The sequence below is a fragment of the Syngnathus leptorhynchus genome, chromosome 13 (genome assembly GCF_054491065.1).
Source record: "Syngnathus leptorhynchus isolate UIUO chromosome 13, UIUO_Slep, whole genome shotgun sequence".
NCBI classification, from domain to species: domain Eukaryota; kingdom Metazoa; phylum Chordata; class Actinopteri; order Syngnathiformes; family Syngnathidae; genus Syngnathus; species Syngnathus leptorhynchus.
Genome location: NC_141207.1, coordinates 350,185 through 377,904, shown reverse-complemented (window position 1 = coordinate 377,904; position 27,720 = coordinate 350,185). Strand labels below are relative to the sequence as shown.

Genomic DNA, 27,720 nt, shown 5'->3' with positions numbered 1-27,720 from the left:
AGATGAACGAGCCGGTACGAGCATGTTTTCGCCACATGATAATGAACAATCACGCTAACAGTGTATAACACAATAAAAGATTTTTGATGAGCCAGTGATATAGCCAAAGCAGCTAACAGGCTAACAACTGGTTGATAAACATCAACAATGTCGACAAAAACAACATGGAGAAAAGCAAAAAATGTCATTTTTATTTCAATGAAATTGTGCGGGGATAAGAGTAGTCATTTAGTTAAATGTATCATCTAGTTATATCTTGTCTAGTTTCGTCAAATATCTAACTACACTCATCTAGTCTAGTACAGTCAACTATTCCCGTACATATACAATGTAGGCCTAGATTATAGTCTACAATAATCTAGTCTGGTCTAGTCTATCCCAGAGTCTGGTTTACGTAGTTTAAGCAGACTAATGGAAGGTGGTGCCGTCTATTCACTCATTTTAATGTAGTTTACAGTAGCATAGTTGAGCGCAACGTAGTCTACTCTTGCCAAGCAGAGACAAATCCAGTCTCTTAGAGCTGATTTACTAGCATATCACACAGTCTGGACCAGTAAAATGGAGAAGGAGGAGGAGAAGCAGCAGCTTGTGATCATGCTTTCAGTCTGGGCCTGACTGGGGTTGTGCTCTGTGGTCCTGGCGCCCGGGCGGGCGGGCGGGCGGGCGTTCACCTGAGTCCAGCTGCCAGCTTCTCCATGGCGGCCTTGCGCTCCTCAGCTTTCTGTTGTGAGCGACGCAGGACGTTGCGCAGTTCCTGGAGGTGGTCCAAAGTTCCCTCCAGCTCACCCTTGACCGTCTTCATTTGACTCTCCAGCATCTGAGTGTGGTGCAGAGAGTTCCGCCGGTGGCGTCGACTCGAGCGCACCTTCTCCTCCAGGTCCTCCACTGCGTAAACACACATCAGCGCTCACAACCAAGCTCTGGCAAGGAAAACGTTTGTCATTTCCACAGAAACACAGATATTTATCCATCACCTCCACCGGGGAGGGGAATCATGCTTGCTTGCTTTGGCCACCGAGCCTACGATCGGCCTTATACAGAGCAGGAAACAAAGCACATTAACAGCACTTGTTTTTTGAAAGAAATCAAATCAAATCAAATTCAAAGCAGCAACAGCGTCAACACGGCGTTTTGTCACTTAACACAGCGACACTGCTTTGGAATGAATGCTCTTCATTTATTGACGTGACAACAAGCAACAACTACTTTGCTACTTTGGTGCGCTACCCTCACCAAGGAAATGACCGCTGCATTTCGCCGACGTTAGCGCCACCGAGGAACAACTACTTGTCGTTCACTTGCTCCATTTTGCAGATTCGGTCTAAAGAGAAAGGGGACGCACCCATGTTTTCCTGGACCTTGTCCGGCTCACTGCGCTTGTCCATCAAGTCTTTGGTCTGCTGCATGAGCTTCTCCATCTTGAGCAGCTGCGTGGCCTTGCTGTCGCTGTCCCGCCGGATCTTCAGCAGTTCTCTTTCTCTCGGGCTCAGTTCATCCATCGCCGCTGACCGGATCTCCGCAGAGGCCGCTCACACACGTGCGTGCGGGTTCTTTAGCACTTTACCCTTTTATAAGCGTGGCTCCACCCCCTCACATGTTCCCTCGTCCCCGGGGCCGAGAAGACAGGCGGCGCTCAGTTCTACTCTATCACGAGATAAGCGCCTTCTTCCTCGCAAAAACCGACCAGAACAAGAATGACCCGATGACACGTCGCACTTTCTCAAGGCTCCTGAATGTCCCTTCACGTTGCATCAATATTCCTGAGTTCATGAGGGTTCTAGAATATTGGAGATAATTCCTGAGAGTCTTCCAAAGTTCCCAAATTTCACTGACTGCCCCGAAAGGGTCCCACATTTTCTGAATGATCCAAGTGGTGCCTCGAGGTTCGCGGAATGTTTTTGATGTTCTCGAATTTTCTTGGCTAGTTCTGACATTTGTGACGAAGAAAACAGCGGACAACTTTTGTCATTGACTGAAATGTATGGAATGCAACAGCAGTCAACACACCCGCACTGTTGATAGTCATGTGGAGGTTTGTCTGACTTCAGGGTCAAACTGTAAGTAATCACTAGATGGATTTCACACCTGCAAGACTTTAAAGACGTATGGCCAGCAGTTGAGTCATTGTTTCGTTTCTCCTGAGATTTACTCTTTGCACATTTGCACTCTTATTTTCTTTTTGGTTTCATCTGAAAGCTGTCTGGTGTGCAGTTCATCTGTTTTCCACAGGCACAGGCGGACGCCGTTCAGCTAGCTCTCTGTTGCTCTCTCACTGGGAGCTTCTACTTTATTAGGTAGACGAGCATGGCGAGATCACTATGGAAACATCAGCAAGGAAAAAGCCGACCATTGTTATTTTCGATTCCTTTGAATGAAAGTCCCCGTCCCGATGATCAATTGATAGGCGTGTTAGACACATGTTACCAGCACGCGGCCGTTGCCTTGCACGCACCGCGCACGCACGCACACGCACGCAAGAATGAGTCATACGCGCGGGCGCGCACGGTGTTCTGTCCGGGCGGGGATGTGCGCGCGCGCGCGGGCTCGTGCAGTGACAGTTTACATTCGCGCGTCACTGATGCGTGCGCGCGACCCTTTCTTGTCGTATTGTTCTTGTCTTATTGCTTCGGAAGCTTTCCCGCCTTTTCGACGTCGCCGCTGCCGCGCACACTCTTGACGCTGTTGTTGCCTTTAAGTACCCGAAAAACAGACGAACAGACCGACTGCCAGAAACGGACGGACAGACAGACGCCTCATCGGACACGCGCGAGCCCCAGACCCGCCCAGCAGAGGTAAGCAAAGGTACACGCGGAGATGCGCGGTGATAAGCGTGATCATTTTCATCGTCGTCGTCATATTGTATGCGTTGGAATCATGCCGTCATCGTGTAAGGCGATGATGATGATGATGTCATTTGGGTTAGAGCGGCATTTGGAAGAGCCTTAGCAGGTGTTCTGTTGCCATGGAGACACTATAGGCTGTCATCAGGCGGCAACAGCGCACGCACACACACGCTTGCACGTAAAGCGACACGCCCATACACACAAGCAAATTCAATCAAAACGCACACACATTCACACAGAAAAACACACACACACGCACATGCGCGTGCGCACGGATGCCCATACTTAGAAACAAACTCACGCATAATCAAGCATAATCAAACACACGACACCACATGTACATTAACCCTCAGAAACCCACTGTCATACACACACTCGTGCAAAAACCTTCAGCCACTCGCAAAAACACGCGCACACGTTTACGTGCACATGCATGCCATGCCAGCTTGAATACACGCTCATCCAGACAGGCACACATTTTCCCAAAATAACACACTCACATAAAAAACAGAAACAAAGTCATGCTCACAATAACAGACACGCATCCATGCCCTGACTGATGCAAGACAAAGTAGCGCAGATGACCGGAGCGAGCGCGGCCTTTGCGTTCAGATGGCGAAAGCGGACCAGCGCTACGGCCAGCGGGACGGCTCGGACCAGAACTTCGACTACATGTTCAAGCTGCTGATCATCGGCAACAGCAGCGTGGGCAAAACCTCCTTCCTGTTCCGATACGCCGACGACTCCTTCAGCAACTCCTTCGTCAGCACTGTGGGCATCGACTTCAAAGTCAAGACCGTCTACCGCAACGACAAGCGCATCAAGCTGCAGATATGGGTGCGAGCACGCGCACGCGCACATCGACGTGACCCCCCCCCGCTGTGACATATTGGATCATTTGATGTTGCTCTTGCGTGAAACCTTGCCAATGTTAACGAGATCATTGGCAGCGCTCGTAACGCAACCCCAAAACTTCTCGAACATTCGTCATAGTGCGACGACGTGCAAACCGTGCTCGTTGTGCTAATGTTAGTAATAGTGCTAAAGTTGCTCACTTTAGTAGCATGCGAAATGTCGCGAAGGTAACGTCGGTGCTGTTATCACAGCCATTTGGTAAACCGGCAGCGGCACCGATGTGACATGGCGATGACGACCGCCATGTTGTCCATTGCTGGATGACGAGAGAAGCACGTGTTTTCTTCATTTGCAAACATGCCCGTAAACTTTGACATCTGTTAGCAAGAAGACGAGGCAACGTGGGGCCAATAGCACATGCTGTGGCTAAGCAGAAGAGGACGGCTAACGTAGTGATGTCGCCGCCGCCGCCGCCGCATCGAGCAACAACATGGAGGACAAACAAACATGCATGACTAGTCGGTCTTTGCGCAGGACACGGCGGGCCAGGAACGCTACCGGACCATCACAACGGCGTACTACCGCGGGGCCATGGGCTTCATCCTCATGTATGACATAACCAACGAGGAGTCCTTCAACGCTGTGCAGGACTGGTGCGTGCGTGTGTGTGTGTGTGTGCACATTCGAATGTTGCAAAAGCTGACATGCAAGTTGTGTGTGGCAGGGCCGCTATTTACGCACACTCGTGGGCCATCCATGCCAGCTGTTCTGCTCTATTCTCTTGATTTGACATTTTTGTTTGTCAGGGCCACGCAGATCAAGACGTACTCGTGGGACAACGCGCAGGTCATCATGGTGGGCAACAAGTGCGACCTGGACGAGGAGCGAGTGGTCGCACCCGAGAAGGGAAAACACCTGGCCGACCAACTTGGTGAGCATATGGGAGTGAGGGGGGCCTATTCTTCAAATAAGTTTAGATTTTGACATTCATCTCACTACTTTGTTTCCTAAAATTGCTCGGTGAAAATTGATTTATTCATTTGGATTCGTTATTTTGTCATTCTATTGCACAGGTGTCAAACTCAAGGCCCAGGGGCCAGATACGGCCCGCCACATCATTTTATGTGGCCCGCGAAGACAAATTGTGCATCAAATTCGTGTCATTAACTAGAATTGCAAATTGTCTTCACTTTTAATATCTTTTTTTTTTTTTAATATTTGACCAGTATTTACTCGTCTGATTAGTTTGTTTTGTAGCTTTTACTGTATATAATACGAGGTGCTCATACATTTATTTGGGTTGACAGTCATAATGGCCCTCCGAAAAAAAGCTATGACTACAATGCGGCCCGCAAAAAAAAAAAAGAGTTTGACACCCCTGTTCTATCTCATGACACGATTCCTCGATTGATTTTGTTCAAATTATTATTGCAGTCTCAATTTTCACGTTGACTTTGCAATTTGCCAAGGGGGAAGCCGTTTGCTAGGCAAATGTTCTGTTTGTCAAGTGGGAAGACGAAAGTCCTGCATGCAAATGGACAGCAGAGTCAAACCCCGCCCCGGGCCCGAGAAGACGCGCACAGACTTCTTCTTGAGATGTGCATCACCAACATAGCGCCCCCTAGAGGAGGTTGCTGGTTTTCCCACCGTAGCCACCTCGTGCGTTGGTTCACTTGCCATCGGCGTCTTTGTTGTGCGTCAGGGTTCGAGTACTACGAGGCCAGTGCCAAAGAGAATGTCAACGTGCGGCAGGTTTTCGAGCGCCTGGTGGATATCATCTGTGTCAAGATGTCAGAGCGCGTGGACGTGGAGGCGCCGGCAGCCTCCGGGACCAAGACCGCCAGACTCAGCGACAAACCGGCTGCCCAGCTTCCTCAGAAGTGTTGCTGATAGGCCGGCCACATTTACTCTCGAAAAGTCGAAATTTGGAGGATTTGGACAATTTCAACAGGGTCATTGATTATGGAAGTATTTATCCCTTGTTTAGAAAAGGTATTAGTTGTCGTTCTTTTGTGACCATCCAACATTTTGGTGACTGATGACGTCACAGTGGCGAGCGCCACCTGCTGGGGGCATTTCACTTGTGTACACGTCACGAATCGTCCTTTAGGTGTCATCGTTTCCTCCCCGTTCCGCGCGTGTGTGTTGCATTTGATTTTCATGCTATTGTGTGTTGTGAGTGTGTGTTTGCTATTTTGGAGCCAAATGTGGCATTTCCAGATTGCGTCAAGGCACGTTTGCGTGCGTGCTGAAAATGAAGAAGTCACACAAGTGCAGTGCAGTGCAGTGCAGTGCAGTGGTGTTTTTTGTGAAAGGTCGACGACGACCTGCCAAATGTTTGTAAAGCGATGGCAGCCAACCGCTGTTTTGTGTGCAAGCCGCCCCCACCACGTGATGCCATTCTTGACCTCATTGATGATTTGGATATGATAGGTTTAGAACTTAGGAAGTGTGACATTTTTCATGTTGACAAATTAGACTTGATGTGAACTCGCTGTCGTACACTTCAGTGTTTGGAGAAGCACAAAGTGATTGTACAAACTGTTGTCAATCTTTGTATTATCATAGATCCAATTTAGTATAATAATAATAATAGTAATGATTAAAAACCGTCTGTCTGATTTTACACATCATCATGAACATTTAACATTGGCTGCAAATGGTGCTCAAGGCAGATGGAACTTGCCCAACCATGTTGCCATTCATCGGAGGATCATGCGCACAGCCAGACAACGCCACCTAGCTGAGGACTTTGTGGTAGGGGTGAAGGGGGAGGGCGGAGGCGAAGGCTCGGATGTCGCAGATGGGCGTGGCGGAGTCCCTCAGGGCCGGCGAGGAGAGCGGCAGGAAGTTCAGCGAGCTGACCTCACCGTAGGACGAAGTGGCAGCGGGGGCCTCCGGGTCGCAAGCCGAGTCGGGTTCAGGTCGCGGGGGGTTGCCCTCCTCTGTGCCGAAGCCCACCACCTGACCGGCGACATGCTCATGTCAGACACACTGAAAGAAAGTGCCTCAAGACAAATTGTTTTGACTTGTTTTCATTACATGCACGCTCAACTTCCTGGCGCCGTCGCGATGCTCGGTGAACCAGGAGAGCAGATCCTCGCGCGTCAGATCTTTCAGCGCCGAGATCTGCCAAGAAGAACGCACGGCGCCGGATGGGCCTTTTGGCGGCGATGAGCGCAAGTAGGGGGGCCGCTCACCTCCATGTTGAGCCTCTGGAAGAGGAACTGCCTGGTGAGCACCTCAAACCAGTTGCGGTCCACTTCCTCGCCCAGGTGCGCGTCCTCGCACTCCTTCAGCTTGATGAGCGCCGTCACCTGCGTGGAAAAGGCCTCTTCGCTCAGCGCCCGCAGACGCTCGCCAAACGAACGCAGGAACTCCTCCACCTTGGCCTCCACAAACTCGGTGCTGACAAATTTGAGCAAGTCACAGTTTAGGGGGTGTGGACTTAGCCTTTTAACAACAAGATGAATATTGACCCCAAAAAATCTCATTTGAGACAGCTGCATCATTTATGGGGGATCTAAAAGTCGTTCTTGGAAAGGGTTGGATTTTCCAGCCAAACTTCTCAAGGAATAAGAGATCCAAACAGTTTGAGTTTACTGGTCTCGGAACCAGGGGCCGTGCGGCTGGGCACTCACCTGAACTTGGTGGCCTGCGTTTCCACGGTGATGGAAAAGCCCAGGACCCCTGAGGTGTTCCTACAGGTGGCGTAGACGAGGTAGCTGAAAGACAAACGCGCAACGTGGATACTGCAGCCAAGCAAGACGGGACGCCCACACTGCCCACTCACCCCAGCATCTCTTTGGTCCGAAGGAAGTCGAAGCACGGCTCCTCCATGTGCATCTGAGATGGATGGATGGATGGACAGACAGACACATAGACACACATCTTGTCTCTCAAATCTTCTTTCTCCATTGAAATGATTCTCATGTGTGTTGAATGTCATTTTCCAAAGTAAAAGAAGCCAATGCTGACAAATATTTTTTTGGAGGGTGTGAAAGGCATTTGCTAATCATTCTTCATGCACTTTGCGGGAACGCAGTGGTGTCGGCAACATGGCACTGAACTCACCACCAGCAGCTCCATCAGGGTGTGCTCAAGCAGCGTCTTCAGGCCCGACTGCCACACGCACAAAAACAAGCACACACACGAGCTCACTTGGAGGCGCAATCGGGAGGTTTGCTTTGCTTCTCTTTGTTTTGCGGGGCGGACCTGGTAGTAGACGGTGACCTCCGAGTTGGCGTCACCCTTGTTGAGGGATTTGACCTTGCACAGGTGATGAGCGACGGGCAGCTCCACCACCCGGAAGGACACGGGGACCTCGGCCGGCAGGGGCCTGAAACGCAGCTGCCTGCGGGAGGGAGGGAGGGACGGCGTCAACACAATTTCTCACACCGTGACTTGGGATGCATTCAGATCGCTTGTGGTTCCTTCAATGTTAGCGCTGGAAAGCCGCAATCAAAGCAAACGTTTAGAAAATGAGCAAGTGGCACTTTTTGCACTTCTTGACTTGCTGCGCACGCAATAGTGCAGAGACAACGCGAGGCAACATAATCACTGCCGAAGTGCGTCGACAGCGCTTGGAACAAGTCGCAATTTGAACAGCCTCGATGTCGCCGGGTGCTCGGATCGGAAAGTTGCCCTGGCTGGAGCTAGAGTGCGTCCCCCCGCATGAAAAGAAGACCAGGGCGAAGTGGTCACTCACTCAATGAAGTAGTGCAGGAACTCCTTGGACTCCTGCGGCGGAGGAATACACGCTTAGACACAACTGGTGATCACGGAGCGGAAAACGTACGACAGCGAGAACTGACTGTGCCGGTGAAGTTGCCCTGCACCAGGCCCTCCGCGTAGAGCTCCGCCTTCAGCTGGCCCGCAAAATCCAGCAGGTCCCGCAGGCTCAAGCTGGCCACGGCGGCCCGGTACTTCTCAACCAGTGACCAGCGGCCCTGTTCCAGAATCAGTAGACGCACGTCCCTGTGCGCAAGCAAAGACGCAGGCTACGTCCGAATGCGAGATGCCGCCACGTGCGATTCGGCAAAGTGCTTGGCCGAGCTCGCCATTAGCGGCACGCGGACGTACACACGCACTTGCCGAGCCGCTCCGGCTTAATGAGGATGTTGAAGTAAGTTTTCTTAAGTTGCTCCAAAAACATTGCAAAGACGTCCTCGTCCGAGGTGAACTCGGCCAGGTGCTCCACCAGCAGCTTCATCAGTAGCTGCACGGGCCCGGGAGAAGCCAAAAAGAAAAGAAGGAGTGAACACATGAGCGGGCGACTCATGAACACCAAGGTGACAGCGCTCACGGGAAGCTTGTGGTTGAAGCCTTTGAGGCGGACAACCAGGCCATGCTCGCCGGCCACCAGCTTGTACTCCAGCTGCGCCACGTCTGCCTCGTACGCCGGCTCAGCCAGGTTGTGCGCCAGGATGTTGACAAACAGGTCGAACAGCACCAGGCTGGATGGACGAGGACAGGCTGACGTTAGGACTTTACGAGCCATCAAATCATCAGATCAAAACATGAAGAGAAATGGGCCAACAAATGAACAAAAGAAACGTGTGGAAAAAAGTGCAGAAAAGAGGTCATCTCTCCATGCACGTGTGCTCTCGCTTACTTCTCTGGACTCTTTTGAATCACGGGCGTGATCAAGTGGAAGCGAATGTACGCTGAAAGCAAACCAAAGAGAGCCAATGGAGAATGGGTCCACGAGACGGTGCTGTCGCTTGTGTTCAACCTTTGGGGATATTGAACTTGTTGTCCTTCTTGTACCACAAGCAACCCAGCTGGTCGTCCGAGATCTTGACGGGAAACTCCGAGTCGGGACAGTCAGACGGTCTAAGAGTGAAATCCGAAGCTGACGAAGGCAGAGAGGTAAAGAAAATAGATTCATAAGGGTGTCACACAAATGCAAAGGTGTGCGGCTTTTTTGGGTTTTAAATGACACACCGATGAACTTGTTTTTGGCGGGAAGGTGAAGTTCGGGGTTAAGTTCAAAGTCGGACACCCAGCGTTGAGCCCACTCAGGCGGAATGTCTGGCGACAAAACGGGATGCTCAAGTGGAGAAGAAAATCTGCAAGAGGATTGGCTTGCGTGTACCAGAGTGTCAGCGCATGTGCGTACAGCAACTCGCAAGTAAGTGTGCGCGTGTCTGTTTGACTTTGCATGCGTGCATGCGTGCGCGTCCTACCCTCTACGGTGTAGGAGGTCCCAAACCATTTCTCTCTGAGCTGGCAGTGGCCTTCGTGTTCCGGAGAGAGGAGCATCAGGTTGGCTCGCTCGGGAGTCAGTGAGGACAGGGCGGCGCCAATCACCTGATGGACACGCAAGGCATGACCCAGCCAGCCGTCTTAGGCAAGAACTTTGGGAAGTGGCGGCGCTGACCTCAGTGTCAAAGTCAAACATGAGCTGGTCTCCGGTCAGGAAGTCTTCTTTGGGAAACAGCTGCATGTTCTCGCAAATGTTCTCCACAAACTCGATGGGATCAGTCTGTGGAAAGAAAGAACGCTCAGTTTCTTTGCCGATATTTACTCTCGGCCCTCGAGTCAATTCCACAGGACTCCTTTGAGGTTTTGAATCTCAAGGGAAACTACTGCTATGTGCGCAGAAATGGCAAAAATGAGCTAAAATCGCAAAAATTAGCCTTGGTTTGCTTGCTTGCCTGCTCCTGATAGTGGAACTCATTATCTTCAATCTTCTGAATTTCCTCGTAGATCCTGAAGAACAAACGAGGCTGTTGTCACCGACCGCGTGCGCGTGTGTCCATGCACGCGTGAGATGAATCAGACCTCTGCTGAGGCCCGAGAGTTTGCAGCATCTTCAGGTACTGGAACACCAAGTGGACCACCTGCTCACAAACTCAACATGAAACGGACATCAGGCACCAAGCGTCCAAATCAGAATCCTGACTCAAGTACAAACAAGTTGACCTGCCAGAAGTTGCAAAAGCCCTGGTCGGTCAGCGTGATGGAGACGGAGAAGATGGAGTAAGTGGTGTTCTGGTCGAAGCCCGTCTCACTGTTCCCCCCAAACAGAGCCAGCGCCCAGCACCTGAGCACGCGAGGCAGCACCCACGTCAGTCACACTTGGGCGGAACAACCGCCGGCGGGCGGGCGGGCAGGTAGACAGGCGGAGGGACGGATGGCCTCACTTCTTGCGCAGCACAGACAAGATGCTGCCACTGCCCTCGTGTCCGATAAGCCAGGAGATGTAGTGGAGCGGCTTCACTCTGATGCAAGGCGAGGCCACAGCCGTTAAGTGCTACCGCTGGCTGCGCAAATGCACTCAAAAGTCACCTGTAGTGTTGGCCCTGAGGCGGCAAGGCCCAGCTGATGGTCAGAGCGTGCACCTTCCTCACAGGGACCACTGCAAGGCACACATACAAGACGTGCTTTTATGTGTTCCACTCTTTCGAGGAAAAGTGGCACGCTTCCAAAAACCGGAAACTTTATGTTACCTCGGTAGAGTTTGTTGAAGGCCGGCGTGTCGAACGGCCTCGGCAGATGCGAAAAGTCCACCGCCGGTTCAGCGCTGAAACAACAAAGCTCATAGGGTGCCATCTTGTCTCAGGTAACGAGGAGGAGCTTACTTATTCGGGATGTGGATGAAGATTTCTCGGACCCACTGCTCCAGGGTGTCCAAAGTCTCTGAGCAACAAGAAGGAGAAGAGCACGTGGGGAGGGGAGGGGAGTTGTCAACTATATCCAAAGTGGCGTTTAAGTCAAGTGTATCCAAAGTGGCCTTTGTGTTGTGTTTGCGCGCAGGAACCTTTGGACTGTACGGCGAGCGTCATGTAGTGAGCCGAGTAGAAGCGCGCCCACAATTGCCGCAGGCGTTGGTAGGTGTTGACGCCTCGCTCTTTGGGATCGTGCTTCAACGTTTTAGCGTTTCCTGCGGGGGGGGGGCGCCAACAACCAAGGTCAAGAGCACGCCGGCACGGCAGCCGCTCTTACTTTGAAGACGGCTCGGCGGCCCCCACCCCAGCAGAACTTGCGCATGGGATGTCCCGGCACGGCCAGGCTGCCAAACAGCATCTCCTTGCGGTGGGCGTCTGAAGGCTTGGCCAGCTGGTACTCTGCCGCAGAACAAACGGAGACAAAGAATGGGGCCCAGGCCAGGAAGGCACCGGCGGTGGCGGCGGCGGCTCTTACCGCTGTCGACAGCCTCCACCTCTCGGTCCACCGCGTCCTCAATCATCAGCGGACAGATGAAGAACTGGGCCCACCTGAAAGGTGTGCTACAATCAGTCCGGGCTACCAAACATGCGTTTGCGGACTAACTTGCTGTGTGAGCAAAGCAAGAAAGCAACTCGGAGGAAAGTGGCAACATAACCCAATTAGCAAGCTCACATCATCTCGTGACACATTTATTGGGAAGTGACAAACTTTTTCTTTGTGGACCAACGTGACTTGAAAGGAAGAAAGGCTTTTGGCAAACGGGCACACCTGTCCAGCGCCTCCCTGAAGTGTTTCTTCTGCACATCGAACTGGAAGACGGTCTTCTCACAGTCAGTGGAGGCGTTGTCGCTGCCGCCGTGCTTCTTGAGGAAGGCGTCGAAGCCGTTCTCGGCCGGGTACTTTCGGCTTCCCATGAACACCACTGCGCCGTGACAACGAGACACGTTTGTCAGTCGGTCGTCCGGTCAGAACCTCGGGTCGTTGAAACGAACGCGACGAAAACGTCGCACGGCTCTTTGAGGAGCTCCGCGCGTTTCCCTTTGGTGGGAAATGGGGCAGGGTTTATGCAACTCCCAGCCCGGAGGACCGGACCCGTCATTTCCGATGAATTCGCCGATGCTGCGCTGCGTCTACTGTCAAACTCGTGCGCATTTGCGGGGAACGCCAGCGCCAACGGAAAGATCGCAAACGGGTTTGGTTTGGCCACTTTTGCGGGAGTGGCTCCAGTTGGCCAGGACTTACTGTGCTCCAGGAAGTGGGCCAAGCCGGGAAGTTCATCGGGGTCGCTGAAGCTACCCACGCTGATGCACAGGGCGGCTGCAGCCTGCACACGCGCGCACACACACACACACACACACACACACACACACACACACACACACACACACACACACACACACACAATTGAATCAATTGAAAATTCACATTGGATTGTAACGTATTCAAAGCAAGATAATGTGGGCTTTTCTTTTTTTTTTTTTACATTTTCATAAAACATTTTTCATTCTAATACATTTCAAATAGATTTTTTTTAAGATTGTGATATAAAAGAGGCTTTCCCGTAATTGACTGTAAATGTCAGGACCTGCTTTTCACTGCTCTTCTTCTTGGCTCCGTTGTCCTCATACAGCTCTTCAAAGTCGCTGTCCTGCTCTTCCTCTTCGTCGTCATCCTCCTCGTCTGAGCCCTCACCCGAATCTGCCGCGTCTTCGTCGTCTTCATCCGTCTTGCCGTCAGCTGCGCTCAAGTCAGAGATGAGCAGCGCCCTGAGGCCGTTGCTCAGCCGCAGGTACCTGAAGCAAACAAGTTGACATGTAAATATGTCAGAAAAAGTGCACGCCAAAGGACAGATCCAGTGATCCCACCTGTATTTTTTGGGGTCACTGGGCGACTTTATGATCTCGGGGTCTCCCAGGTCCTCGGCAGAGTCCTGCGAGGTGCCGAGGTCTCGCGCAGGCGGCGGCTCGCCCTCGTCCAGGGCGCACGCCTGACCCGAAGCGTGGCTGGTGGTGACCGACTTGCTGGTCTGAGGCATGACGACGATGCTGGCGGGACAACAAGTAGCATCCTTTTTTCTTTACTCTTGGTCCCAACATGCTCCCGGAAAACACAGAGCGACACACTAGCAGTCTATCGGTTTCACTTGGCTGCACTGCTCTCAACTTGTGGACATGGCATTTTTGGATTCATTCGCATTTAAAACCAGTACATTTTCGGTTACCAATCTAATCTGCCTTTGCAATCAGTCTAAGTGCTCCTCATCAGGTGACTCTCCTGTGAAGCTCCTGAAGTATGCAGACGACACGACTCTCGTCGGACTGATCCGGGACGGTGATGAGACTGCGTACAGACAGGAGGTGGAGCGGCTGGTCCACGGGTGCAGCCAAAATCACCTGGAGCTGAACCCGCTCAAGACTGTGGAGATGACAGTGGATTTCAGGCGAGATCCTTCACCACTTTCACCCCTCACTATCCACAGTAATACCATACTCTCCTCAGACACCTTCAAGTTCCTGGGTACCACAATCTCACGGGACCTGAAATGGACCGGCCACATAGAGTCTGTCCGGAAGAAGGCCCAGCAGAGGCTGTACTTCCTGAAACTGCTCAAGAAGTTCAACCTGCCGCGGGAGCTGCCGAAGACCTTCTACACTGCCATCATCCAGTCTGTCCTCTGCACCTCCATCACTGTCTGGTTTGGATCAGCCTCCAAACAAGACAAGCACAGACTGCAACGGACAATCAGGACTGCAGAAAAGATCATTGGAATCAACCTCCCATCTATCCAAGACTTGTACCTGTCCAGGACCAGGAAACGCGCAAGCAACATCTCTACAGCCCCTCCTCACCCAAGTTACAGTCTGTTTGAACTACTCCCCTCGGGACGGCGTTATAGAGCTCTGTACGCCAAAACCAGCAGACACAGAGACAGCTTCTTCCCCCAGGCTGTTTCTCTGAGTCATTGCTGTGCTATAACATCCTGCTCTCCACACCTTTTTGGATTGTCTACACTGTTTGCACTATGTGTATTCTCTGCATCCATTGCAGCCTGGTCATCCTGGAGGGAAGAGGGACCCTCCCATCTGTGGTTCTTCTCAAGGTTTCTCACTTCCCCTAGTCGGAGATTTGAGTTATTCCTTGCCCTCATGGGAGTTTAAGATCCGGGGATGGCTGAGAATATATAGTCATTTGTCATTTTCACATGTCCTGAGTGTTGTCAGTCACCTAAATGTTGAACAGAGACTGTGATGTAACCAAGTCAAATTCCTTGTTTGGCACGCTCAAACATGGCAAATAAATTCTTCTTGAATCTTGAATCATACCCAGACAAAGCATCAAAACAATGCAAACTCGCAACACATCATCTATGGCAATTTTGAAATATTTAGATGACGAAACCTTGAACAAATCAATAACATAAATAATGGCCACTGCAGATTAAATATTGATAGGTGCAGCATTGGTCGGCAATGGGCCCTGAGCAGATTCCATCGGTCTCCATAGGAACAAAAAAGGGGTTGAAACATTATTGGACCGAAAAATCCACTTTCACGTTCTGCGAGCAGAGTAACAAAGAGAAACAAATACCATTATTGAAATGTGGCTGGTAAATATAGGGGTGCGTTTGTGATAGTGTTGGATGAGGCCTGAGCGCCAACCGCCGAATCGGGTATTATTGTTCGCCTGCTGAAGGCAACTCAAGTTTTGCACACCGCATCGATGGCGACATAAACAAAAAGAGGTCAAAATTGTCAGACCGGCCAGCAGACTCTTTGACAAGCGTAGCCGCAGTCTTGCAATGTAGCGACCGGCCGGAAAGTGTTAGCATGCAGCCACTAATCCGGCTAGTTGAGCTCGTCTGCGGGTTCGGCGGTTAGCGAGCCCGGCAACCGGGCCGGTAGACAATACGGTAACATGTTAATGGGACAGACGCAAAAGTTTAATGGCCACTTACTGGAGATAGTTTCAGCTGTAGCCCAGTTAGCACAAGTGGCGACTCTGAGAGGGTTGCAGGTCGCAGAAGACGTAACGCCACGACAGGTAAAAACACAGCCCCGGTTACACTCCACAGACTGTTACGTTCTAACTATGGACGCGAGATACACACGACAATACGACCCTGAACGTAATACGCACGGCTGTTAGTTTTTACTAGCTAGTCACTAGCTTGCAGTGTGTCCTAAAACAGGTCCGTGTAGGAACATCAATCGCGTGACATTGTTCCGCTTCTCTTCTTTGTTTTTTAATGGCGGTTTTCACGGAGCATTAGCGCCACCATCTTAAATGCATAAAGTCCCAGCCGTAGCCAGCCTATATTCTGTGTAGTAGACCCGTATTTCTCAGATACCTTGGTAAGTGTAATACATGCCTCTAGTCTCAAGCGAAAGTGTGGTCTGTCGGGAAATGACCACCTGTCTTTCTCGCAGCAGAGCAAAAAGTCTGGCATAATGATAGGTTGGACAATGTGCACAATTTGGGAAGCGTGCTATCCGCGCCTTATGGCAAAAGCCATAGCCAATCACCTGTTATCCAATTTACTCACTGCGTGCTCGTTTTATTTCTTCAGTTTTAGGAAAAGGCTAAGACACCGAAAGAAAATATATTTTCAAGTTATCTGAAAATCAAGTGATCTGATCAGTCGAGGAGGAGTCGGCCACCCATGGAGAAGACAACTGGTTGAGGGAAGAGAGCAGACTCTGCGGTCCCAATGCGGGGGTCGAGGGCCGACAAGTGCTAGGTCACACTACACTATATTCCTTAGCTCATCAGCGTTTCTACAACCACGCCTCTGTAACCAGGGCAACCAAGACATTAAAAAGAGGAGCACGTGGAGGAGGAATTCAGAACTGGTGAAGATTGTAACTGAGCTTCCTTTCTCTATCGTTCTCCTCGCGAGTAAACTCATCCTGGTTGTCTTCTCCTCTTCGTTCCAGCATGTGATTTAATGTCTGATCATATTCAGCATATTTGCATTTGTTTCTTTGCAGAGGAAGGATGCCAGTTTGTGGCGCCGCTTTGATAAACACCACCGATAAGGCGATACATGAGGCATTGTCATGTTCTTCCTCGTTGGCAGGTCATATGGAGAGCAAATGTCAGTGTTTTTCGACAGTAAAGTGCAGTTTATAGAAGGAATTGTGCTAAATATATATTTTGGGGGCATAGGATGGTAAAGCAAAATTGCATTCAAATGCGTTTCAATGAAGAAAGATGATTGGAGGGACAGGCATGGGCACTTTAACACCACCATCAACTTTTTTTTTTTTTTAAATCTTTTGACTTTTTCATGCATAAAATAACGAGCAAAGACATGTGCAATGACATGTATTACAACAAAATGGTTTTAATCCACAAGTTCAGTCTTATTAAAACAAGTCTATATTACATGGATGACATAGCAGCTAAGGAAAAACAAAAGTAAAGAACAAACAATGACTGGCTGGGAATGGAGCATAACACTACGGAACATGGCGATCCAGTCCGGTCCATATGGATATGTCATTAAGAGACCCACACCTGGCTAACAAAAAATGTCAGTTTACATTGGATTGGCCCTGCACCTCAAGGCCAAATCACACTTCGCAGGTCTCCTCAAATATTTTGTTTTGTTCATCATATATCAGGTGTGGTCAAATTTTAGGGCTTCAGAATCTCACTGGAATTTTCAAAACAGACACATGGGTCTCATCAGAAGATCCCCTAATGTTCCTTGTAAATAAACATCAACAAATACAGTATTGGGTGGATAAAAATTTGAAGCCAGGTGTTTTCCATAAGTAACTGGAAATAATGTGCCCGCCCCCACAAAAAAAAAAAAAAAAAATCAGTAAATAGCCAAATTTGCAAGCAAAAAGGACACTTCTATTGGAAATAAATAGGGGGGGGGTTAAGGAGTCTTTACTTTTCTTTATATTTTATAGCTTACAATTGGAAAAAAATATTGAGTAAAATGAATTTAAAAACATATATTCACTTCTTTCGATTTGTTTTTGGACAAAGAGTACATGGGATGTTTGAATATTACCACAGTCAGCCAGTTGTGCTTTTCAAAATTAAACGTTCAATTCAACAAACATTTTCATTGACTAATCTGACGAGCGGAGTGGGATGGAACTCTACCAAAGTATACGCGGGGCCGTGCATTCTACGCCCCGCACCCGATGTTTGCATGGTGTCTTGTCTTTTCCAGAAGGAAACAAACCAGCAGGTGCGCTGAACTACAAGATGCGGGATGAGCTCTGAGAGGATTTGTGAAAGCATTTTGATTCCTGAGTGAATGCGAGCAAACACAGAAAGCTTCGGGGTTTTTTTGCGTTGGCATGAGAGGAGCGAGCGACTGGCTAACTTGGGATCAGTGCTCATGTAGTTGCGGTCACAAAGAGACGCTGCTTGCACTCCCCCGGTGCAGGTCGGGTCCACGTCGCAGAGCGTATGGCCTTCTTCCTTGGCGGCGGGACAAGACGACGATGGCGGCGGGACTGCGGAGGACGTTAGACGTAGAAGAGGCGTACCCGCGACGTGCTCACGTGCAGGTCGTTGTCGAAGAACTTGGTCTCGATGATCACGTTGCCGCTGGGGGGGGGGGAAAGTCACCTAAGGGCTTGCCGCAGTACATTTCAACCAGGTTCTGTGGCATCAAATACTTTCTCAAGCAGTAGTCATCCGACCAACAGGGGGCAAAGGCAAGCAGTTTTGTTTGATGCCGTTTGGATGAAGGAACGGGAAGTGCTCGTGTGACGACATCACAGACTCACGTTAAGACGTTGGCAGGCATCATCTGAGACTCGGGCGCCGCTTCTATCAGAGACTGCCACGTGTTGGTCGAGTTGGGGATGACGAAGCCAAACTCAAAGAACCACTCTGGACACGGAAACACACGTTTGAGTCTTTGTATCTAAATGAAAAATGTCAATTTGTCTCAATTTGTCACTTTAAATCAATGTCAAAAACGTGTAACAGATAAGAGCAATAAATGCCACGGCAACATTTTGGGGGACGGACTTCATTTCAACATGAACACAATTAAAATGTTGGATTATTTGGAGGAAAAGTAGGAAAATGACAAGTCGAGCACAATTCTTGACAATGAAGCATACCTTCTAGACACTGTCCCTTGAAGAAAACCTTCTGCTCCAGACGGAACTTCTCCAGCTTCTCCGAGGAAGAAAAGTTGAGCTCTCGGGAAACCGCTTTGCACTTGAGAATCTTTTTGGGGACGCGAGCTGTAGGAGCAGCAAGGCCAGGACATAGATGAATGAGCATGTGAAATGAGACGTGCACTTTCAAGTGCAGACTGAGAGCGCAGCGCACCTTCGTGTTCCACACCGGGAATGGACAGGTCCTCAGTTCCCTGCCACAGAACCTTACCCGTCTCGGCATCTCGGAGGTTCATCCAGTTTCTGACAGCAGAAAGTTAAGCGCTGCGCACGCAAAGATATCGGGGAAAGAGTCACGTGGAGACAACAGAGTTCGGCCAAAAGTATTGGAACACCTCAAGCTAGCCACCATTTCTGATGTACCAAACCCTCCTCAGCCACTTGGGCGTCCTGTCACCTTCAAACGGCACTTGGTGTCAGGCGCAGCGGGCCTGCACCGCAGCTGCTGGGCCCTTTGCGGACCCTTAGCACCAAAAAACACACAAAGACACACCGACTGGCTTTGACAGACAGACAGACAGACATAAAAGCATCTGCTGAGCTCCCGCGTGGGCTGAATATGGCTTAATAGATTCATTCAATTAAGTCCATTTGGCAAATTCTTCCAAGATGAGTCTTAAAATAATAAGAATAAACTAAATGTTTTCAGTAAGTGGAAATGTCATTGTTACATGAGCAAAGAGGGAAACGCTTGAAATTGCCTCTCAAGCTGATATCCGGCGGCCGCAAAGGGCAAAACGTCTCGTTTGATTGACGGGCGCCCGACTCCCAGAAGTGATTTCCGCGGTTAAGAAGACGGCGATGAGGTCTTTAGAACACTCAACGATGGCGGCTCGCTGGGGACTCATTAACACTGTGGCAGGCAGCGCAGCGCGCGCATGCACTCTGTCTGGGGAGGGAGGTGACCGTGTCGGGGTGCAAACACGAGGGACGAGCTTGGGGGACAAAATAAGAACACCTTTCTTGTTCTCCAAGAAAGAAGAAGATAGCAAATGGCTTGTCAAAGTCACACCAAGACGCTCACCTCAATTGTCTTCAATTTCATGGCGCTACTTTTGTTAAATTGGGAAAGGATGTGAAAAAATACTCAAGCGTGGCAAGAAGCGCTCGACTGATTGTCAAATCAAAGATTTCTAACACCTCGTTTAACTTGAAACTATCCAAAAGGTTCATTTCAGGACAGAGTATTCTCTCATTTCTGTCATTCTCCACAAAAGCAGACCGGCCACGCTTGTCAACAGAAAATACGAATGGGAGATCGATTTTTGAGTCTCTTCATACATTTTGTATGCTTATTTCTAAAATACCTTGACTTTTTTTCCATGCCTATCAGGTTTTTGAGAAGTTCTTGCAGGCGCTAAATAAATCCTGTTCCGCTGGATTTAGGTATTACCTCGCCGCCCGCATCCACAGATTGACCTCGCTAACACACTTGCACTGATCCGGGTTCAGTTGCTGCCACTTCAGGCACCTGAAAACAGGAAATGAACGGAACTTTCTCAAATGCCAGAATTGATTCACGGCAGCGGCGCAAGGCGACATCAAGCATTTGGGCGTGCGAGTCTGTTCATTTAAAGATGGTTAAAATAGGCCCTGTAAAAACAAGAACTTTGTTATTCTCATTTTAATATTTGAATATTGAATGAATGAAACAATTCTCTAGTTAAATAGGACCACCTATGGACCACCTATACTCACATTTTTTCACGACTATTATAAGGGGAAGCCCAATATGATCTGTTGACGTCTATCATATTACAACACACATGGATGGATATACGAATTATAATAGACGTACTGTGCTTATGCCAGCGAGTCAGAAACGCAACATCACTCGAAGTCCGAAAAGTACAATTCATAGTCACCCAAATTCATGCTGACCTCATGCTCTGAAAAATATGACAATAGCTGGCCAAATATTTCAAACTTAAGCAAGTGCAAGTGATAAAGCCACAGATTGGCTAGCATTTTCGTTGGAGTCACATTTAATCCCATAATAAATGACTTTGATAATATGCAGGGAGGGAGTTGGGGGGGTCGCGATCACACTAGTCTTTCAAATGGTTTAGCCTGCTGTAAAAGTGGCGCTAGAGCAGCACTTATCACGACATCGCTCGCGGAGAAGACGACGACAGGAGCGGATTCGGGGGCCCCAAAACGAAGCGGACACCGTCACCAACCTCAACCATCTGCCCGACTGACCACCATCGCTCGCTGTCTTCGTTCTCGCTTTTCCACATCAAGGCTAACTGGCTAGTTAGCTTGCGGCTAATCCAATTCAAACGCGAGCCCTTTCCGCACGATTGCATTGAACTTGACGTGGATGTATCTGCTCCAGAAGGAAAAGGATACAGTTTGAAACCCTTCAGAATCTCCTTGGCCCTGTCTTCGTCTGAAGACATGGCTCCTTTGTGGTCTCCCTCTCTGTCGAGTCGTCCCGCGAAGGTTTGAGAAAAGCTCGGAGGACAGGACAGGGGTGCTGTCTGTATTAGTTAGCCGTGACGTTAGCTTGCCAGTAGCCAGGCGGCCGCTCGCCTGCTCGGGGATGTCCAAATGCGGCCGAAAACGAGGTTGCACTGGAAATGCACTTCTGCAGACTTGGCCGTGCGTCGCGGGGCTTGGCTCACTGTAGCAGCAGGTTCAAACCTGAGCTGATAATGCAATCAGCTAAATATAGCCCATCCACTTGATCGACGGCCAATCTGGCCAATTGTATGCAGCGCTAAACTCTATCCGGCCAATCGGGGCCCGAGAGGCAACACGGTGCTGATGGTGGAGGGGCAGGGGCGAGCGAGCTCGAGACGCGTCACCAGGGGCAACCACACACGCACGCGCTTTTCAGCAGGGAAATGAACGCGATTTTAAAGAACACTTTTGTAGTTTATTATGAGTGGATTGTAATTCGCAATGATTATTTCTGTGTTCGATCATGCATCTGTTATCGCGATAAATAAAAGAACGTTCACAATTAACGTTCAAAAGCTTTGTTTTGGACTGATTCATTTGCATTTTCATGTCTGCCATAAGTGTACTAACAATGTGAAGGATTGTTCGTCTCTGTGTTCCCTGTGATTGGTTGGCAACCAGTTCTGAGTGTCCCCCGCCTACTGAGGTATCCCCCTGGAAAATTGGTTTCCATTCTGAATGTGCACTATTTGTAATTGATCTGAAATTTCTTGTATAAAAGTGCAAGATCTTTAGGAAATTTGTTTCAAAAACAGGTCAATGGCAACCTTGTAATAGAATGAGATTAGCATTTTGTCTTCATCATAAATGTTATATTGCATTTTTTACACAAGCATACATTGACAATAATATAAAATAAAAATAATTATAATCATCTATCAAAGTGTTTGTCCGTAGCAAGCAACACGGCAGCCACGGCTGGCCAGGCTGGCTGGCTGGCCAGGCTGGCTGGCTGGCAGCAGACCGGCGACATCCCAGCTTGTCGTCGCTCCGTCGGTGGCGGGCGTTTCGGCCACGGCACTGCCCGCCGACCCGGACCGAGTGGACGTGACGTGCACTTGGCGCTCAAGACTGAGGGAAGACTACCGGGTAGATCTGACTGTAGTGGTCCACAAAGTGAACCTCCAGGCCATCTGAGATGTAGTCCGGGAGGTCAGAGAAATCCTTCCTGTTCTCCGCCGGCAAGATGATGCAGGTCACGCCGGCGCGTCGGGCCTGTCGGCAAATAAAAATCAACGTGTCCATGCGGCTACGCGACGGACGGAGGCAGGCAAGCCGGCAGGACTGGCTGACCAAAGGCAAACGTGCGAGCGTTTTGAGCGGGGCACTCACGGCGATGGTCTTCTCCTTGATGCCTCCCACAGGAAGGATCTTCCCTGTCAAGGATATCTCGCCGGTCATGGCCACGTTTGGATGCACGGACCGAGCGGTCGCCAGGGACAACAGGGCCGTGACGATGGTGCAGCCAGCGCTCGGGCCGTCCTTGGGCGTGGCCCCCTGACGCAAGGAAATGAAAAATGAACACAATCTGGCGGCGAGCTCTGAAACCTTCTTGCTTTGGTAGCCACCTCCGGAACATGAAGGTGCAGGTGAGAGTCGAGCAGGAAGCGGTTTTCGGGTTCCCGCTGCATCAGGAAGGCTCTGGCGAAGGTCGAGGCGATTTTAGCGCTTTCCTTCATGACGTCACCCAGCTGACCTAAGGGAGGGAAATATGAACAGCCGGTTACACTTCTCTTGCTGTCGAATCTTGAGACCTTCAGCCCACTGCGTCAAAGGATACAAAGGTGCATTTAACCATCAAAGAAAAGTGAAAACCATCGAAAATCACATCACAAACCAAATGAAAACAAGTCGGTAGTGAAACAAGTAACGTCTCAACAAGCAATTGGGAAGAAGAACCCTGTCAGGAACCACATCAGGAGCCAACAAAGGACCGCAATCAGGAATGAGTTGAGGAGTGCACATCAAGAGCCAGCCAAGTTGAGAACCAACGGGCAAAAAAGTCCCGAACCAGGTCAAGAGAAAATAGCCAAACATGTTGAAAACCCGCAAAACGTCCATGGAGTGACGAACGCAGAGAAGAAGCTGTCCCAGCTGCCAAGCAGCGATTGTGCTGTTTGCTGACCTGTTAGCTCCAGAGAACCTTCTCCTTTGCCATCTTTAGCCGAAGGACGACGCAAGGATGTCTCGATGAACAGAGTCGAGCCTCCTGCACACGCAACAATGCCGTCAGCGTATGTGTGTGTGTGTGTGTGTGTGTGTGTGTGTGTGTGTGTGTGTGTGAGACTCACCCATGGCGGTCCACGCCAGGCCCATGACAACTCCCGGTGGCGTAACATCATACATCCTGTCCACAGTGAAAAGTGGTTTCCCAACGTAGTCTTGAAGGTTTTGTGCTGAGACGCTGACCACCTGCTGCTGCCCGCTGACGATGGCGAAAGCCACCTTACGGAAAACCTGGTTGACAGACATACCACCAAAATGCTCCTCTTAAAACCTTCACGATATTGACGTCCCGATGAATACAACAATTATTTGTTGATTTCAAAGTCAACGCGCGTCAAAGACCTTTTGCCCTTTGAAAATGTTGAGCTACAATAAAGGGGCCACTGACCTTTTCCACTTGCTTCTGCAGGTTCCTGACGCCGGACTCTCTGCAGTACTGTCGGATTAGTAGACTGAGCGCTTCGGACGAGATGGATGCCTTCTCCTCGCTCAGGCCGCACAGTGAGCGCAGCTGGGGGACAAGGTAACGCTGGACCATGCCGGGAAAGTTATCATCATAATCATTCTCCTCATCAGGGGTTTTTTTCCAGGCTCAAACTGAGGCCAAGAGAATCATCCGCATGGCTTATGTTACCTCGGCGATGGCCAGTTTTTCCTGAGCCACGTAACCCGACACGTTAATCATCTCCATGCGGTCTCGGAGCGGTTCCGGGATGGTGTCGGTCACGTTGGCCGTGCAGATGAACAGAACCTTCGACATACAAACACAGTCTGAGTCAAAGGGCCGGCCGGCCGGCGATTATGTAGAGATGTGAGGCGACACTGTCCCACCTTGGAAAGATCCACGGGAACATCCAGGTAGTGGTCCAGGAAGTTGGCGTTCTGCTCGGGGTCCAGAAGCTCCAGCAAAGCCGAGGACGGGTCGCCCTGATAGCCGCGGCCCATCTTGTCCACCTAGTAACGGCACGGTATGAAAATGACATTCAGTCTCCACAGCAACGACAGCATGTTGACCCTTTGGGCCGAGACCACCTCAAAGTGGTTTTGGTGAACTGTACCCCTCAACAAAGAGCTCACGGGGGCTTTAGAGGAAGCCCCGCCTGAAACTCATCAAAGTCGACAGAAGACCCCGCCAGTGGAAGAAGAGGCCCGGGAACCTCTGATTCCTTTTCAATCCAAGAAGTAGCAAGAACTAAAACGCTGTGAAACTTGAGATGAAAAGTCACTTCAGTACTGACCTCATCTATGAGAACCAGTGGGTTTTCCATTTTGGTTTTCTTGAGGCACTGGATAATCTTTCCTGGCATGGCACCCACGTACGTCCTCCTGAGCACGCACAGGCGCACGCGCGTTGGAGAAAAGAGTCCAGCTGCCGTTGTGGCCGTGACGCCAAACGCGGCTTCCACCTGTGTCCTTTGATTTCGGCGACGTCCGTCATGCCACCCACGCTAAACCTGAAGTACTCGCGGTTAAGGGCGCGGGCAATGGAGCGGGCGATGGATGTCTTGCCCACCCCCGGAGGGCCGTAGAAGCACAGGATCTTTCCCTGCGTGGAGCCTCGCAGCTGGCTGACCGCAATGAACTCCTGCACAAAGCCATCGAGGCCCTCAGGAACCGTGTCGACGTGCACGCTCACGTGCATGCGCGTACTGACCAATATACGCTTCTTCACATCATCCATCCCATAATGATCTTCCTCCAGAACCTCCTTGGCCTTGTCCAACGCCAGGTTCTCCTCACTGTTGATGCCCCAGGGCATGCTGGTGAGCCAGTCCAGGTAGTTGCGGGTCACACTGAAGATAAGAAACGTACAGGTGCAAAGATGTTGGTTGTGCTCCGTGCGGTCCAGACCAGAAGGTTCAAATTCACCCACTTGAACTCTGATGAGTGGTTGTCGAGCAAGGTCATCTTGGTGAGTTCCTCGTTGATGACGTCCATGATGTGCTGGGGGATGGTCCTGTCCTTCAGACGATCGCGGAACTTCTCCTCGATGGCTTCCTTGTCCTCCTTCTCTAGGCCCAACTCCTGCACGCGTGTCGGTACAGACGCATTAAAGCCACGGACGGAGCGTGTCGTACGTCTGAACGTCGGCCAGTCGTCACCTTCTTGATAATCTTGAGTTGCTCCTGCAACAGGTACTTGCGGTGCGTCTGCTTGATCTTCTCTTCCACCTGCAACGGACGTGGCGACATTTGGCATTAGTTTGGCGGGCCAAAACGCCCTTTCCCTTTTGAGCGCTCACCTCTCGGCCCAGACGCTGCTGCAACTTGCTGAGCTCAAACTCCTTTTTGAGCAGCGACAGAGCTTTGTACAGACGCTTTGGGATCTGTGCGCACATGAACACGCATACACGTACATGAAGACATGCTGGAGAAATTCGGATATGATGCGGCGGTGTGGAGATTGGCGGCAGCGCCCACGTTGGTTTCCTCAAGGACATCCTGCAGCTCGTGTGACTCCGCCCCGGTTAGTGCAGCACCCATGTCACTCAGGTAGATGGGGTTGTCTACCACGCGTTGGCCCGCCTGCATCATCTGCAGAACAGACTCCCTAATGTGGAGAAAAGCAGGCACAGGCTGCTAGGTGGGAGGCAAAGGCAAACACACTACATGTGCTACTACACAACCATAGAAGGACACACGCACACAACATGTCAAACACGCATATGCACACAAAGTGACCTGTAGAGGGGGTTGAGCGCAATGATGTCACGGATGGTCTTGACAATTTCAGCCGTCAGCGCCTGCACACAAATGTTTTTGACAAAAAGGAAACACTTTCCAGAAAAAACATCAACCTAAATGTGTGTGTGTGTGTTTGGATGAGCGTAAAACTGATTTTGATCTACTGTGGTGACTCCTAGCGCGAGCTGCCCAAAGAAGAAGATTCCCATGTTTTGCTTTGCATTGTATGTGCTTGCGCGCGCGCGCGGATCGACCTTGACTTCCTCTGTGACGGTAAACTGCTCGTGGAGGACGTTGTCCACCTCCACCATGAGGACGCCGGACGAGGGCTGCAGTTCTGGCATCAGGTCAGCTCGGGCGATCTGGCCGTCCCCAAAAAAAGCACAGAAAGGTGACATGAGCCCGGACGGCGGCGCAGAGCGGACAAGAACACGTGGAGAGACCTTGTCCTCTATCCGCTCCTCCCGCCGATCGCGCTTGGTTGGGCGTCCCGACGCGGCCTGGCCTTGAGACTCAGGCGAGTCCGCCGCCGCCGCTTCCGCCTCCTCGGGCTCTACCTCCAGACGTCGGGTGATGCGGATCCTGCGAAACGGCTCATCAGGTAAGCTTGCGCGGCCGTTCCAGGAAAGCGTTGCGTATGCCCCACTTGCACAAACTCTCCTCTTTTTCCTAACCTGCGATGACCCATGACGATCATCCTTAGCTTGTCCCCGAGGTCCTGCATCTCGTGGATCTGCACAAAGGTTCCCGTGGCGTAGACGGCATCCAGGGACTCCACCACGTCCGACTCGTCGCTGCAACACACGCGCACGCACGCACGCACGCACCGTACTGAGATTGCCATGGGGTGGACGGGGGCGGTGTCACGACGCGGGCAGGACGTACTTGTCTTCTTTCTTGAGGAATACTCCGGCGTAGGGCTGCGCCAATCGAACCTTCCTCCTGAGGAGCTCCATCAGGCTTTTGTTTTTCACCTGCCGGAAGCACAACGTCACGGGTCAAAAAAACAACAACACAGAGATACATTTGTGAGTACCAAATATATTGCAAATTCTCATATCAAGTCATCAAATGAGGGATGCCCCCCAAACATTGCACGGTGGTCCTTCAAAGTTGAAACATGACATCATTCTTCTCACCTCGATGATCTTGATGAATCGGGGAAACACAGGGTTCCTGCTCACGGCAATCAGCGGCACAATGGGAAAAACTTCGGGCACCGTCATGGGGGTCAGAGCTGTTATCTGAGCTCCAGCATACGCCGCTCCTCCGTCCTCGCCACCGCCGGACTCCTCTCCTCCCGAGTCACCGCCGCCGCCGCCGCTCTCCGCGCCATCCTCCCCGTGGAGGCCGGCACCGCTCGCCCGGTTTCCGAAGGCTCTGGGGCGGAAAGGCGATGACTCGAGGAGGCCAAAACGGACGCCGGTCACCCTCATCCAGCGACGAGGTCCTGCTGTCATGTTGGAGGCGTGAACCGAGCCGCAGCTGTTGTACCGACGAACCAAGCGGCACCAGCAGGTGGCTGGTGTGTCGGCCCGCTGTACGGCCAATCTGAAGCACCCGGGCGAAAGGTGAGGTGCTGTTCTTTGGAGAAATCCCGCTGCTCTTATCATCTTCACGTACGTCGCCATGTTTGTCTGGAGCTTTCCACGGCGCATGTGTCTCCTACTTCCGGCCAAGCTTGATGACGCCACGGTTGTCGTTTGGAACATGCAAAAGCTGGAGAGGCATTCGTTCTTGGGTTTTTGAGCAACACTTGCTGTTGTTTAATCGCCGTCCTTTTGCAAAAGAAGCTTTGTGGCCATTGAAGACAAC

At 50.8% G+C, this 27,720-nt stretch overlaps 6 protein-coding genes across 14 annotated transcripts; 2 read left to right on the top strand and 4 right to left on the bottom strand.

Moving 5' to 3' along the window:
• Window positions 1-219: 219 nt before the first annotated feature.
• On the bottom strand, window positions 220-3,700 carry LOC147046723 (uncharacterized). Of its 2 annotated transcripts, XM_085927595.1 has the most exons (3): window positions 3,373-3,395; window positions 1,343-2,316; window positions 220-885 (listed from the first exon to the last, which is right to left on the bottom strand). In XM_085927595.1, exons 2-3 carry the CDS (start codon window positions 1,497-1,499, stop codon window positions 668-670), a joined length of 375 nt encoding a protein of 124 aa, XP_085783721.1. In that variant the 5' UTR covers window positions 1,500-2,316; window positions 3,373-3,395; the 3' UTR covers window positions 220-667. The 2 variants fall into 2 exon arrangements, with proteins under 2 accessions (XP_085783721.1, XP_085783720.1); XM_085927594.1 differs by having other exon boundaries at window positions 1,343-3,700.
• LOC147046722 (ras-related protein Rab-3A-like) lies at window positions 2,489-6,308 on the top strand. 3 transcript variants are annotated; one of them, XM_085927587.1, is made up of 5 exons: window positions 2,489-2,792; window positions 3,456-3,680; window positions 4,233-4,351; window positions 4,505-4,629; window positions 5,168-5,550. In XM_085927587.1, exons 2-5 carry the CDS (start codon window positions 3,456-3,458, stop codon window positions 5,311-5,313), a joined length of 615 nt encoding a protein of 204 aa, XP_085783713.1. In that variant the 5' UTR covers window positions 2,489-2,792; the 3' UTR covers window positions 5,314-5,550. The 3 variants fall into 3 exon arrangements, with proteins under 3 accessions (XP_085783713.1, XP_085783714.1, XP_085783712.1); XM_085927588.1 differs by having other exon boundaries at window positions 2,490-2,792; window positions 5,207-5,550; XM_085927586.1 differs by having other exon boundaries at window positions 2,510-2,792; window positions 5,401-6,308.
• LOC147046720 (nardilysin-like) lies at window positions 6,241-15,622 on the bottom strand. Of its 6 annotated transcripts, none has more exons than XM_085927577.1 (32): window positions 15,328-15,621; window positions 13,594-14,120; window positions 13,238-13,417; window positions 12,958-13,165; window positions 12,615-12,696; window positions 12,141-12,294; window positions 11,847-11,920; window positions 11,675-11,770; window positions 11,464-11,586; window positions 11,285-11,342; window positions 11,153-11,226; window positions 10,992-11,061; window positions 10,847-10,924; window positions 10,626-10,746; window positions 10,485-10,543; window positions 10,358-10,412; window positions 10,081-10,185; window positions 9,887-10,010; window positions 9,645-9,731; window positions 9,433-9,552; window positions 9,313-9,364; window positions 9,004-9,154; window positions 8,789-8,916; window positions 8,513-8,675; window positions 8,407-8,438; window positions 7,914-8,052; window positions 7,773-7,820; window positions 7,492-7,544; window positions 7,340-7,423; window positions 6,899-7,106; window positions 6,741-6,827; window positions 6,241-6,662 (listed from the first exon to the last, which is right to left on the bottom strand). In XM_085927577.1, the coding sequence occupies exons 3-32, from the start codon at window positions 13,405-13,407 to the stop codon at window positions 6,438-6,440; spliced, it is 3,228 nt and encodes a 1,075-aa protein (XP_085783703.1). In that variant the 5' UTR covers window positions 13,408-13,417; window positions 13,594-14,120; window positions 15,328-15,621; the 3' UTR covers window positions 6,241-6,437. The 6 variants fall into 6 exon arrangements, 5 of the variants coding, with proteins under 5 accessions (XP_085783703.1, XP_085783705.1, XP_085783706.1 ...); XM_085927579.1 differs by having other exon boundaries at window positions 13,594-14,101; XM_085927580.1 differs by having other exon boundaries at window positions 13,594-14,079.
• LOC147046721 (uncharacterized) lies at window positions 11,520-14,702 on the top strand. Its single transcript, XM_085927585.1, has 2 exons — window positions 11,520-13,161; window positions 13,288-14,702. Exon 2 carries the CDS (start codon window positions 13,544-13,546, stop codon window positions 14,528-14,530), a length of 987 nt encoding a protein of 328 aa, XP_085783711.1. The 5' UTR covers window positions 11,520-13,161; window positions 13,288-13,543; the 3' UTR covers window positions 14,531-14,702.
• A 1,074-nt stretch (window positions 15,623-16,696) lies between the features above and the next one.
• pde6d (phosphodiesterase 6D, cGMP-specific, rod, delta) lies at window positions 16,697-21,184 on the bottom strand. The gene is made up of 5 exons (XM_085927593.1): window positions 20,882-21,184; window positions 18,684-18,772; window positions 18,470-18,595; window positions 18,128-18,233; window positions 16,697-17,945 (listed from the first exon to the last, which is right to left on the bottom strand). The coding sequence occupies exons 1-5, from the start codon at window positions 20,929-20,931 to the stop codon at window positions 17,864-17,866; spliced, it is 453 nt and encodes a 150-aa protein (XP_085783719.1). The 5' UTR covers window positions 20,932-21,184; the 3' UTR covers window positions 16,697-17,863.
• Window positions 21,185-21,388: 204 nt separating this feature from the next.
• On the bottom strand, window positions 21,389-27,711 carry lonp1 (lon peptidase 1, mitochondrial). Its single transcript, XM_085927581.1, has 21 exons — window positions 27,045-27,711; window positions 26,791-26,879; window positions 26,580-26,699; window positions 26,349-26,487; window positions 26,160-26,267; window positions 25,903-25,964; window positions 25,642-25,771; window positions 25,464-25,547; window positions 25,324-25,392; window positions 25,095-25,246; window positions 24,876-25,014; window positions 24,628-24,806; window positions 24,460-24,547; window positions 24,053-24,175; window positions 23,856-23,972; window positions 23,610-23,750; window positions 23,287-23,452; window positions 23,121-23,204; window positions 22,564-22,691; window positions 22,328-22,492; window positions 21,389-22,210 (listed from the first exon to the last, which is right to left on the bottom strand). The coding sequence occupies exons 1-21, from the start codon at window positions 27,615-27,617 to the stop codon at window positions 22,061-22,063; spliced, it is 3,006 nt and encodes a 1,001-aa protein (XP_085783707.1). The 5' UTR covers window positions 27,618-27,711; the 3' UTR covers window positions 21,389-22,060.
• Between the last annotated feature and the right edge of the window lie 9 nt (window positions 27,712-27,720).